This window comes from Aphelocoma coerulescens, chromosome 23 (assembly GCF_041296385.1).
Source record: "Aphelocoma coerulescens isolate FSJ_1873_10779 chromosome 23, UR_Acoe_1.0, whole genome shotgun sequence".
In the NCBI taxonomy this organism is placed as follows: Eukaryota; Metazoa; Chordata; class Aves; order Passeriformes; family Corvidae; genus Aphelocoma; species Aphelocoma coerulescens.
In genome coordinates, this window is record NC_091036.1 from 328,103 (window position 1) to 341,431 (window position 13,329).

General features: G+C 49.1%; 1 protein-coding gene across 11 annotated transcripts in view; it reads right to left on the reverse strand.

Moving 5' to 3' along the window:
- Window positions 1-208: 208 nt before the first annotated feature.
- The window catches only part of LOC138122039 (lethal(3)malignant brain tumor-like protein 4), a 42,953-nt gene continuing 29,832 nt past the window's right edge, over window positions 209-13,329 (reverse strand). For all 11 annotated transcript variants that reach the window (XM_069036129.1, XM_069036128.1, XM_069036136.1 and 8 more), the window contains 3 exons: window positions 12,029-12,195; window positions 7,520-7,582; window positions 209-4,221 (listed from right to left, as the gene is read on the reverse strand). In XM_069036129.1, coding sequence (XP_068892230.1) covers window positions 4,093-4,221; window positions 7,520-7,582; window positions 12,029-12,195 — 359 coding nt within the window. In that variant the 3' untranslated portion in view covers window positions 209-4,092. The remainder of the gene's footprint in view (window positions 4,222-7,519; window positions 7,583-12,028; window positions 12,196-13,329) is intronic.

Sequence of the window (13,329 nt, forward strand, 5' to 3'; positions counted from 1 at the left end):
GAGCTCAAGTACAGAGATGAGTGATACAGACAGAAGAGATAAAAATGAAGATGCTGCCTTGTTCTGTGACTGCCAGATTTAGGTTTAGGGGAAGGACAACAACGTGATGACCAACCCCTCCCAGTGCCAGCCCTCCAGGGCAGACAGCCCCGTGCCTCCCTGAGCACTGCTGGGCTCAGCCCTGCACACAGAAGAAACAAACCAGGTGTGAATGTATATTAATTTTATTCACATTTCCAGAGGAAAGCATTGGTGGAGTGCAAGGTCATGGCTATTGTCGAAAAGCTCAAGTATTTGGTTTTAAACAGGCAGACATTTCTGAGGCTGAGCGAGCCCCTGCTCCCTTCCCCTGCACGTGTTTCCAGCTCAAGTAACAGGAATCTCCAAAATAAGCTGGCTCATCACATGATGGGGGGGATGTCAAAAACCTTAAAGCTCTCTGTGGTATAAATCCCTAAGCAGGGCATAAAAGTAGCAGGCAGGAAATCTCGTACAGCTGAACTGGCTTATCCCTGGGCCGAGTGTTGGGTTTTTGCTTCGGCTGCGGAGTTTTGCTGTCGGCGACGCCAAACGCTCCTGTCCAACTTTAATGCAATTCATTACCCAGAGCTGAAATTTGCTGCTACTGGATTATGAGGATGATTGTTGGTGATGGCACAGAAAAATTTTAACAGGACTCCCAACCGAGGAGAAAAAGAGAAAAGGAGAAAATTGCTTGCTTTGGATTTCAAAAACAGCGACAAGGGAACAAAAACACAGCCAGGAATAAGATTTTGAGAACTGGAACTTCCCAATTGCGCTGCTGGCCCATGGGAACTTGTCACAGCTCCGGGTTGCTTCTAAGGAATATATTTGTATTTCTAAGAGACTCCTGGGTTCAGCTGGGCCAACAACTGGTTCCTGCTGACATCCAGCAGACTCGACATCCTCCCAATCCCAGCTGGCATTAACCACCTTCAGTTTTGCTCCCCACAGAGCCACAACTTTTGAAGCAAAAATCCAAAGTGCACGTTTCAAATTACACAAGGCATCAGATAAGGCCTCTGCAGAGCCCTGGCTGTGCCACAGGTCTGGAGCACGGCTGGGAACAGGCGGAGCAGGGTTTGGACAGGCAGCAGGACACGGGGCAAGCAACATTCCCTGACACAAGCAGAATGGCACCAGCAACTGATGAATTCCTAAGTTATGGGGCTAAAAGATGAGCTGGTTTAGTTCTTTTCTATCTTGTAAGTATCAGGGAGTTTTAAATGTGTCCAGTGAAGACCCTGGAAGTCTTTCTGCCCTGTGAAGTTGCCGGATTTTATTGGAATACAGCTATATTTGGGAAAGGAGTGGGTAATAGATGTGTGCACATTCTTGCTTGCTCTGCAAAGACAATTATCAGATTACAAAAAAAGGCACAAGAAGCACATTCCTCCTTCTTCCATCCCTAAAAGGTTCCTCCTTCCCCCCTGCTGAAAGCGCTGCGCTGGCTGTCACTGAACAACCTCCAAGTACACATTTTCCTCTTTGATCCAGCTGGCTCGGAAGCCCCAAGGATTAAAGATTTCTCTTCTGTTTGAATAATTTCACTGACTAGAACCTCATTGCTTGTTTAACCGATTCTCTTCATCCTCCATCTATATATAGTAAAAGAAATGGAATTAATATTATATTTTGGTTTATTGCTAGAAGCAATCTGCTGTCCCCCAACTCAGGCTCCCAGAGGAAGGAGGTGAAACAGAAAATCTGGCAGGACCTGCTTGCTTGAAACAAGAAAAAGGCAAAATTGCACTTGCCCCACCTGGCTGGGTGTCACAGAAGGGGAAACTGGGGCAAGGAAGGGCTGGGGGTTATTTAGCAAGTCAGTGGAGAGCCAGGAATAAAACAGCCCAGCTCTGGATCCTCTGTTCCAGTTGTCAAGAAACAATTTTGCTTTGCCCAAAGGCAAGTTCTGTCAGAGGACAGGACATGCCACTTACAATTCAAGTCTTAATGTTGACACTGGATGTGCAGAGCGGGATAAAGGAATGTCGGACTCTTTGGTGAATATCCTGGTTATGATACTAAAAATGTATTTTAATAAACTAAATTCACCCCTTGCCTAGTCCTTAACACTGCAATAAATTTCTCCCCTGCAGCTGCCTGGCTGATATTTAATGGTTCAGCTATTAAACATCCCACCAAACCTGTGTCTTCTCTGTGAAGGCTTAAACTCCTTAAATTTTTATTTAAAAAAAAAAAAAAAAAAAGAAACAAACTGCTCTAAATATTATTCCAGGACTGAATGGCTTCAGTGGTGTGGGTTCTACTTACAATTTTAAGGAACCTTCTGCTTCAGACAAGTCACAAGAACCTTCTCAGCAGCAGGAGGGTTGGACAAAGGACGTGGGTGATGCAGGAAGGGGGAACAAGTGTGTTCCTTGTGTCAGTCACCACACAGTCACAGACAGCGTGTTCACTCTGTTCCCGATGGCTCCTGGGAAGCCACGCTGGTGGCAGACATGCCAAGGGAGATTGAGGTGCCTGTGGATGGATCACGACACCCACACAGCCTGGCAGAGGCTGAGGACAGAACCTCCTTTGGCAGCACCAGGTCACAGCCCCAGTGCTCCCAGGGATTCCCACACACAGGATTCAGCCTGGCAGCTACGGATGAAGGGTGCAAGGGCTGCCTGAGCTGAGGCGGTCCTAGAACAGCCAAACAGCTGCCAGAGAGAGGGGCCAGAGGGGGAGCCACGAGCTGGGGCTGCCAGGAGTAGGTGGGAACACCGAGCGCAGCCCAGCGGGACCCACTGCGTCTCCCAAGGGGAGAGGACAGCTCGGGAAGTACCCGTGTGGAAACCCCCATGCAGGATGTCCATGGGCTCTGCGGGAGCAGGAACTGCCCGTGCTCCCATCCAGGAGAGCACAGGCTGCACATGCAGGAACACAGCCACAGGCTCCACTCCTTCCCCACAGAGCAACTCTCTCTTTTGGGAAGTAATTGTTCCCCCACTTTGCTGTTTAAATCCCGATTCCTCTCCAATCTCATATCCCTGTGTGCTCTGCCTGCCTCCCTCCCGGAGGCAGAGGAGCTGCTGCCCTCCAGCTCTCTGGCAGAACACACTGAAGTCCACCTCAAGGGGAGAAGGCCAAAGCACTTCACACTCATCAGTCGGGATTGTTCAAAAGAAAAGCCATTTGTTTCTAGGAAATCTGTTCACACACACTCTGGCCACTGCTGGGTTTCCAACTCCTATTCTGAGCATTTGGCTGACAGTGGAGAGGATGAGAACAAACATACATCCAACCCCCAAGTGCTCCTGATTGTGCCATTTTGCCAGAAGATGTTCCTGGCCCAGAAGCAGCTGCACAAAACCACTGATGGCAGAATTACAGCTAACATTTCTCTCTTTGTCTCCAGTGGCAGACGCCCGTATGGGATCTCTGCCTACCCAAAGCTCACCTGCAAGCCCCTGCTTCCTGCCAGGCAATGACAGCAATGAGGACATTTGGTTGCTGGCAGAACCAGTGCAAGCCATCCCTGATGGAAACCCTCTGCCCATGCTCCCTTCCTGCTGGGGTGTAGGCAGCCCAGCCGCCAAGGGTATCACAACACCCAGTAGGGAAAACTGGAATTTAATGATCAGTCCTGAAAAGGTCAGCCCCTGAGTCACAGCAGAGAAGGATACGGGGGAGTTGCTTTGAAGTGCATCTTTTTCCTCTCTCTTTTATTACAGAACACATTAAACTCGCTGGTGATCACTCAGTCTTTCAGGCACTATCACTGGACGCAAAGCCAGTTTTACTCAAAACTTCCTTCTTGCTCCTGCAGCTCCACCAGTGCTACCTTGGATTCCCCTTAGAACTGGAGGTTTCTTCTCGATCTCAAAAAGAGATTGATATATCAAAACCAAATTCAATTACAAAATATAATAATATCCTCTTCTTGGAAGTGAAGCTGCCCCATATTCCAGACTGTGGCAGGATTTTTATAACCTCAAACCATTTTTACTAAGTTCTACTTAAAATACGTCCGAGTCCCAATCCACCTGTCCGGTGCATTGTAATGCTCACAGCTGAAGATCCATTCCCTGTCAGCTCCTCCTGGGATCTGCCAAAGGCCTCTTCTCAGTTGTCTTCTGCAGACTTGAACATGAGGATGGCATTGTAGATCTTCAGAGCAGGGCCCAGCTTGATGCTGAGTATTTTGACGATGTCGTTCTGCTTGAGGAGCAGGAAGGCCTCGCCATCAATCTGCTGAGGTTGGAACATGAACAGGACAGGGATTAACCACCAAGGGACAGGCAGGATTCCCACTTCTGGTCATTCTGGGATTCCTCCCTCGTTCTGGCACCTACACCCCACGATGTCCCCTTTTCAAGGGGCACAGACCTCATCTCACAGTATTTTTCCTAGAAAGGGAGAAGCTCCAGGTGTCCAAGCCCATGGCAGGGGGTGGAATGAGATCAGCTCTAAGGGCCTTTCTAACTCACACCATTCCATGATTCCACATGCTATATAACTAAGGCGGCGTGAAGATGCAATATGGCTGGAAAAACAGTCTCCTAATCCACCAACAAGGAGATATATTCAATTAGATGCATATTAAGCAAGTGATTAACATACTACCATGTGAAAATCCAGGATGCTGTAGGTAGCAGTAAGTGAAATCATGACATACTGTTTCTGGAAAAGGTTAAAAATTCACTTGAGCAAGAACATCCACAGAGACAACACAGATATAATTAAACAAACCCCAAATGCTGCAGGGATGAAGCCAAAGATTAATGGACACAGACAAACAATATGTGTCTCCCTAAGTTATTCCATTAAAGTCCATTTACAGAGACTGACAGCGTCTCCTCCTCTCACTTGATGCTCACCAGTGCAGCACACACCACCGGACACTCAGCCCAGCCAGAATAACAATTCTGCTATTTTTGTAGTCTTCCCAGCTAGAATTTTTTTGGATGTCAATGCCTGGTGCAAGAGGAAACACTGAGTAAACCCGGAAAACATGTAATTAAAGCAAAGAGCTGGCAGCCAGGAGATTCGGTTCTCCCACCTTTCACCAGACAAGAGACCCTCAGCAAGTTACTTAACCTCCCGCTTCAGTAACTGGGAGTAACTGGGAAGTTAATTCCTCCACTGGGAATGACAGCAGTGCTCCCAGCCCACAGATGGCCACGCCATGTCCCTGAATCTTATTTTCAAGCTGCTGCGAGTCTACACTGCTGCAATGAATGTGTTAAAAATAGCTTGAAACAAATGGGACTGTGCTGCTTAAATTAAATAATAGAGTCAAGAGGAGCAGAAAACTGCTGGAAAACAGTCCTACATTTCAAAATGGTTTTGTGTCCAATGTTATTTATTCCTATGCTTCATTTTCACCACATTGCCTCACACTTGCTTATTTTAAACAGTCCTGCCCTGGACTGGACCTAGAAACGAGTCTGTGCTTTATTATTCATTTCTTTGTTCCATCTTATTTGGATGGGTTTTAGAATTCTGTGCACAATTTGTTCTCTTCACTCCTAATGTAAGCAGCAACTTATCCCTCTCCAGCCCCCCACCAAGGGAAGTCTGCAGGGATTTATTTATCCTGGACATGAAGCATTTGGAGGCTGATCCTGGACAGTGTGGGGAAGTTCAGCTCTCCTGTCACTCACACCTGTATTCTGGCCAAAGCGAAACTGCTAAAAGGGTTTTAATTTCAAACTGACCATGTGGTTTGAGCATAAACTGGAAAAGCAACACTGGAAAAGCCCCTCTAGTTTGGCATAGGGAATCACACTTTGAGGCCGCAGAAAATAAGGATTAAAAGAGACTGCGGCTATGGCACTCTCAGAACCAGAAAGCAGTCACTGTGTTCAGCACCAGAAGAAATAAAATACATGGAGAATGGCTGGATTTATTAGAAGATCTGCTGGTACATCTCACTGCTGAATACACCTTTTACACTCAGCTACACCAAAAGATGGGTCCATTTGAGTAAATTTCACTATTCCCACTATATATTAACGAGTATTCTACTGTATTTTCACGCTGGGGACAGTGCTTTATGCAAACCTCCATTTCTTTTGCTTCCTATTTTGTGTGTGTCTGCATGGTTTTTAAAACAAGGGAAAACAAAACACAGATACATAAATCCACAAAACGCACTGCAGCCTGATTCCCCCTGAAAGGGAGCCAGCTCTGGAGCAGACAGCAATTACAGAGCTGCCCTTTCCAGTCACTGCCATGGCGGAGAAGTGACTCCAGCCCTTCCCTGGAGCTCAGGCTACAGTCAGACAGAAGAGCTCTGAGGACAGAATCACAGAACCATGGGATGGTTTGGGTTGGAAGGAGCCCTAAATCTCATCGCATTACTCCCCCTGTCATGGGCTGGGACACCTTCCACTGTCCCAGGCTGCTCCCAAGCCCTGTCCAGCCTGGCCTTGGACACTGCCAGGGATCCAGGGGCAGCCACAGCTGCTCTGGGCACCCTGTGGTCTCCCCACCCTCACAGGGAGGAATTTCTTTCTAATTCCCACCCTCCTTCAGGTTAAGGCCATTGCCCCTTGTCCTGTCACTCGTCATCCAAAGTCCCTCTCCAGCTCTCCTGGAGCCCTTTCAGGCACTGGAAGGGGCTCTGAGCTCTCCCTGGAGCTTTCTCTTCACCAGGTGAACACCACCCCCAGCTCTCCCAGCCTGGCTCCAGAGCAGAGGGGCTCCAGCCCTGGAGCAGCTCCGGGGCCTCCTCTGGATTCACTCCAGCAGCTCCATATCCTTCTGATGCTGGTGCCCATGGCTGGAGGCAGCTCTGCAGGTGGGGAATCACCTGAGCAGGACAGAGGGACAGAACCTCCCCTCACACGCTGCCCACACCATGGACGAGGCCAGGACACGGTACATCTGTGTAAATTCATCAGGGGCTCCTAAAGAACCTCCAAGTGACACCTGCAATGTAAGTGGAAGCTGAAGACCCTTGACTGTGCTCCACCTAGAGAGGTGTGCCAAAAACCAGCACAGCCACACCCTGTGCCCTTGGAGGTCTCCCAGAAGCCATGGTGACCACACCAGGAATGGGACCAGAGCCCAGCCTGGTCAGGACAGGACACTGACAGGACACACCTCACACAGGACATGCTCTGACTTCCCAACCTCTACTCGTCCGAAGGAAAGGTTCCCCTCCTGCTCTCAGCCCAGACCATGGGGGAAGCCAGCGATTCCTGGGAAACCCTGTGCCTGCCAGGCTCCCCAGGAGGAGCAGGCACATGTCCTCGCTCGAGGCAGCAGCTGAGATCCTCACTAACCCTTCCAACAGGGCATCTTTAGAGCAGTGCCAAACCCATGGCATGACGGTCCAAGACAGGATGTTAAGCATAAGCTCAGGGACTGGAACTGCAGGGGAAATTTAAAGCAGCAGGATGCAATTAGCCATGCTGGAATTCAGTTCCATGCTGAGGCTGCCTCTTAAATACCACAGGCTCTGCAATGACACGGCTGAGCAGGTCTGAGCTCTCTGCCATAATTCCAGGGATCTGAGCACAGGGTCTGGGCACACCCCGCTTACCTCTTCCCTGAACACAGATGCTTGTTCTTTGCAGCCAGGCAAACGCTGGATAAAGCTCACCACCTGCAATTGCATGTGAGAGAAAGGAAACACAGCCAATTAAAATGAGACACCATCAAGCAGAACCCTCTTAGCTCTGTATGAGAATTCTCTATGCAAGAATCTTTAAACTTTAATAGTCGAAATTCTCACATTAATGAAGGATATAGATGGAAAACACTGCTGGGTTGTTGCTGCAACTCCTCTGCATGTTTTGGTTATCAGCAATAACTGCTCCTATTGCCATTTGACCATTTCTCTCCCTGTAAGAATCCAGCTTCTCCACTCCTCTAAAAGGTCCTCACAGAATCAACATTATTTTTCCAGATTTAAAGCCGTATATGGCTTACACTATTTTAAACCTACTCATGACTTCACTTTCTCTACAATACTGTTGGAAAGTAAAACTAAGAAGAAAAAAGGATTTAGACTGTTTCCCACGATGACATGCCTGTAAGAGACAAGATAAACCAACTGAATGAGCACTGCTGGTTTACCAACATCCAGAGGCAGAAGAGCTGGGAAGGAAAGGAGTTTTGGTTCTATTTAATCTGTGCTAGGTGCACAGGATCCATGGAACCAAGAGGATTCAACAAGTAAAAGTTAATTTTACATTTCACATTAGGGAAAATCTTTCTAAGCAAGGAATCTGTCAGCATTTGGAACAATCTCCTGGAGTCATGCAAGCAGCCCTGGGGTTGCATTATGTAACACCAAGGAGTGTGAGGAGCAGCCCCGTGTGCAGTCGAGGACAACTTAATATGCATTGTCTTCTCCAGCTGCAGCCTCACTGGTTCACAGGAGATTTGTACATTGAGGCATAATCAGATCAAACATCTCCTGTTAATTGGATGCTCCCTTGCAGGAGCAGCTCTGCTTCATGAGGCGTAACCATGTGAGCTGTTGCAGATGTGACATTTCTTCCCTGCACACAAACAAGCAGCTGGGAGGGGTCACTGTCAGATACAGGCTCCCTTCAACTCAGAATTGTCAAAGTCTCTCCGAAATCACGTCCCTGCACCTCTAGATCATCCTACCACTAGACTTGGAGTCATTCCCTCCCCCCCAGTTCCAGCCAGGCAGGAATGGGCTCTCAGAGTGCCCTCCAGGTTTGCTCTGCCCTGGCAGGAGCAGCCCTGACTCCCGTGGTTTCTGTTATATAACCTGAAAGCAGAGCATCCCTCTCCTTCGTCCGTCTCTTCCACTCCATCTTAAAGGGAACCCCTAAAATCCACATCTCCATTGGGCAGTGACTCCAAATTTTCTTCTGTAGAAGTGCAAACTCCTTTTAGTAACCAATAACAAAATACTACTTTCCTTTTGAGTCCCCCACCCCCGCTAACAATTAAAACACAAATGAAAATCCTTCTGCCGGGTCTGGTTGCTTCCAGAATTTCAAATACAGTTGGACCCTTGGGGCAAGAGCTGAGTGCTCTTGAGTGTCTGTGGCACTGAGAGGCTGGCAGACATCTCCAGGGAATGAGCTGAGCTTGCTTTGCTCCTGTGTCCTTCCCAGCACAACTGCTGCTGGCTCCTGTCACTGACACGGAGTGACAGACCTTTGATCTGCCCCACAAGTCCTTTGTAGGGACACCGCAAGCTCCCGGCGCCACTGGAGAGGCCTCCTGAACACAACAGGAGCTCTGGGGTTTACCAGGAACGGAGAACAGAGAGGGAAGGAAGATGCAAGAGGAGAAAATGGGAGAGAAGGTCCCCAGGCAACAAGACAGATCCCAGGTACCACTGAGCCACTGTCACTGCTGGGGAGGAAGGTTCTCAAACCAAGACGGGGCAGTTGAGGGATGAGGGAGGCTCGGGGGCACAAGGACAGAACACAGTGACACCACAGGAAACCAACACAACCCCACAGTGGTGGCAGGGAAGCCCTGAACTCTGGGAAAGGCTGAGACTGGAGGGGCTCACGGTGAGGGTGGGACAGGTGCTGCACAGGTTGGGAACACAGTGGGATCACAGCTTTTCTGTGAGGAGGTGAAAGGCTGCTGGCCCCTCCTGCTGTAACCACCCCATGGCTCACAGAACTGTCTGCTGAAACTCCTACACTGCCAAAGCACGCTGGTGAAGGGAAAGAGATCTGTAATCCTGAGAACACCCTGGTAACTGGATGTGACCCTTCTGGGAGGTGCTGATGTGTGACAGACACTGAGATCAGCACAGACAGATGTCCCTTGGTGACAAAGCAGCCCCACACTGCACCCCTTCCACAGCCACTGCAGGACTGACCCCTCCCGAGGCCCCGGAGAGGCGCTGGGTGAATGGGGATTGAGAACCCCACTCACACTTGGCACAAGGACAGTTCCCCACCCCCCCCCAGGCATTAGCATTTGGTGCAGGATTAACTAATGAACACTACAACTCTAGCACATCTTAATGTTCTTCCACGAGTCAATAGGCTGTGCTCTGAGAACAAGACAGGAAGCTTTCAATAAATACCAAAGCTGCATTAAAGTAACCACTCTTAGTGACTGCTCAGTGTTACCATGACTTTCCTAGCTTGAGGGCCCCTAAATACTGCTGCTGCTGCTGCTCTGCCATTTCAGCTGTTCTCAACCAGCAGAGAATTAAAGCAGGGTTTTTTCCTTAATGTGGGTTTTATAAAATAAAAACAGCTCTTCAGCCTGAAACCAAACGAGAATTTTACACCCCCATCACTCCTGTTTCAGATGAGCAGAATGGACTCCTTTGTGCAGCAGAGTTCAAAGCACAACCCAAAGGCAAACGTTTGCCCTGCAGGAAGATGTTGGGAGCCCAAATACCGACAGACCAAATGTACTTTGGACTCCCTAAAACACAGCAAGTCCTGCTGCTTTCAACTCCCAGACCTGTGGCTACATTGCACTGCACATGCTGACCCTGCAAGTGCTCAGAGAGAGCCCAAATTGACTCCTCTGGGAATTTGTGATGAACATAATTTGCAAAACCAGACCCACTTTACTGAAATTCAAGATAAAACTTGTAATTACTTCAGCCAGTCCATTTTGGTGCTGCAACTGAGCTTTTTAATGTGCCATTCACACTGCTACTGGCAGCCAAAAGTTCCCCGGTTGTTTCAGGCTGCAGCAGAGTTCAGATTATTCTGGGTTGGAATCACTATATCCAGTGCCCTGCATCCATGTCTGTGGTCCCTGCTCACACTCATTCGTTATCAAACTAATATCCCAGTTAAATTTACCCAGCAGTTGCTTTAAAGGTCAACTGCAAAGGACAAATTTTATTTGGCTTGGATCCTGACACTGTACTTCCATGAAGCAGCCTCCTGTTTTATCCAAAAGAAAGAGATTTTGATTATCATGTCAGAGGATTATCTGCTTCTGACTTTATTGATTTGCTAAAAGACCTTTTGGACAAATCATTGGAAGCTTTCTCAAAAGGACAGGAACAGTAAATCTTTCAGAGATTTTTTTTTTCCTCCGTGGTATGAATTTAATTCTAACACATTTTTATTGAAAATGAAAAAAAACCATAACCAAAACCCAACACCACCACAAAACCACAAAAACTCAACATAAAAAAGGACCAAGTTTTAAAACATTGACACTAATTGCTCTGTCCCTTTCCCAACTGCTGTGGTTCCCATCTCCCACATCACTGCAATCCCACCAGACTCCTACCGCTCCTCCCACATGAAGAGCAAAGTCAAGACTGGATTTATCTGATGTTAAGAGGCACTTAGGGAAAATGCACTTTTAGAAAGTCTCTGAAGATCCTCTCTGCATCATGAACAGCAGTACCTTTTTCTTGCTTTGCAGATTCCCTGTATCCTTGCAAGCACAACACTACAGCACATTTCTCTGGAATTAAATGTCCTGCAATTAAGCACCAGGATCCAAATTGTCACCACTTCCCAAGTGCAGAGAGAAATATTATTTATGCCCAAGGCATCGAGGCAAAAACCAACTACTCAGCACACAAAACACTCTGGCTTTTTCACACACCACCTAATTACAGGAGACATCTCAAGAGCTGCAGAGACATCTCCAGCTGCACAGCTACCTCTGCCAGAAATCAGGTCAGGCTGTGGGCAGTTCTGTTCCCAGGGAATCCAGCAGGGAGATGCAGGAGGAGTGGGCATGCACAGTGCAGTTTGGAATTCTCTGCACTGTAAAAGTGAATCAGCAGCAAAGTCACAGGAGAGGGGGAGGGAGATCAGAGGAAGGGAATCTGCTGTCAGAATGATACTTCAGGCCTGAGGACTGGGAGATTGAGGGGTAAATAAACAGAGGGAGGGAGGGAGGGAATCCTACTGAGGGCAGTAAGTTGTGGATACCAGAGGGTTAACAGGGTCCTGGGTCTAACTTCCAGCTGAGTCAGCTGTGGCACACTCACAGCAAACACAGGAGCACTGCCTAGGAAAGGGAAAGAAATAAAGATGTCTCCCAATTAGCACTCCCGAGGAGGAGCACTCTGGCATTCCCGCAGCCCAGGAGAGCGAACAAGGAACAGGTAACTCACCTCTTCCACAGTCCATTTGGCAACTTGTTTGGCTGTCAGGCCCGAGACCTCTGGCAAGAGCCTGCAGTGCTGCTCCCAGAAGAGATGGAGGCGGTGGGTCGGGTTAGAGGCCAGGGAAGGCATGAAGATAGACTGGTGGAGGGCCTGCTGGAGATCCAAATCAGGGCCTGGAAAAGGAAACGAGAGGAGTCAGAGCCAGGCTTCAAGGAGGAGCAACTACAACAAAGCAGGAGAAAGGGTCACAGCCTGGAGGGGAAAGCAAGGCAGGGTGAGCAGAGCCAGGCACGGCTCCTGTGTGGCACACTGAGCTCTCAGGGCATTCTCCCCACCCTCCCGAGCAGGAGAAAGGGAAAAAAAAGATAAGATTGCCAGGCTGGAGGCTTTATCGTTAGCTTCTTCCCTGGAAAATGATGTCATGCTGCTAACAGAGAAGATGTTTGCAGCATTTTATTGACAAGGTGGAGGAGTTCTGGTAACAGCATCCTCGGCTGGGAACTGATGGCACTGTTCCAGCCCCAGCTGTAGCCAGAGCTCTGTGCTGCCAGCATGGCCTGGGCTCACTCCCCAGGAGACTCCCAGGCCAGGAGTGCTCAAGGTACCTCCAGACATCAACTCCCTCCTCATGTGTCAAGTGATGGAAGCTTTGAAAACCAAGGCAAGAACAGGAGGAAGAAATCACCCCTCCCTAATGAGATCACTGGAGCAGTGCAGAGTCATGGTCCTACAGAGACGTGCTGGTTATACAACAGGAAGCCGGGCAGAGGATGGGAACAGGCTGGAAACGCTCCTCTGGTTCACAGCGGCTCGGGGGCTGCCGCGACCCCCGCCCCGCAGGCTGCTCAGCGCCATCCCGCGGCATTCCCGCGGCATTCCCGCGGCATCCCAGCCCTCGGGAACGCTCTGTGTGCCTGCAGCGGCCGCTGCTGCCTCTGCTCGGCGGCTCGCAGTGGGCTGGGGTGTGAGGTGTGGGGGGTGAGCAGCCACTACGTGGAAAGCACAAGGAAAACAGCCGAAATACAAAGAAAAAGCAGATTGCTGTGGTTTGCCAGCTCCCCACCAGCCGAAGGGGAAGCAGCTCTGGAGGTAAAGCCTGTCCTAGTAAACAGTCACTCCCCTGGTCCCAGAGTGCCCTCAGCTCATCTCCACATCCCTAAAGGACACGAGACAGCATCCAATACATCAAATTTCTAATAATGAAACCAAGGGAGGATAATGGAAGTCTGAGTAAGAACTGCTCAGTTCAGGAGCTCCTGGTGACGAGAGGGCACAGGACACTGTGGCTGTCACCCCCTCCTCCCCTG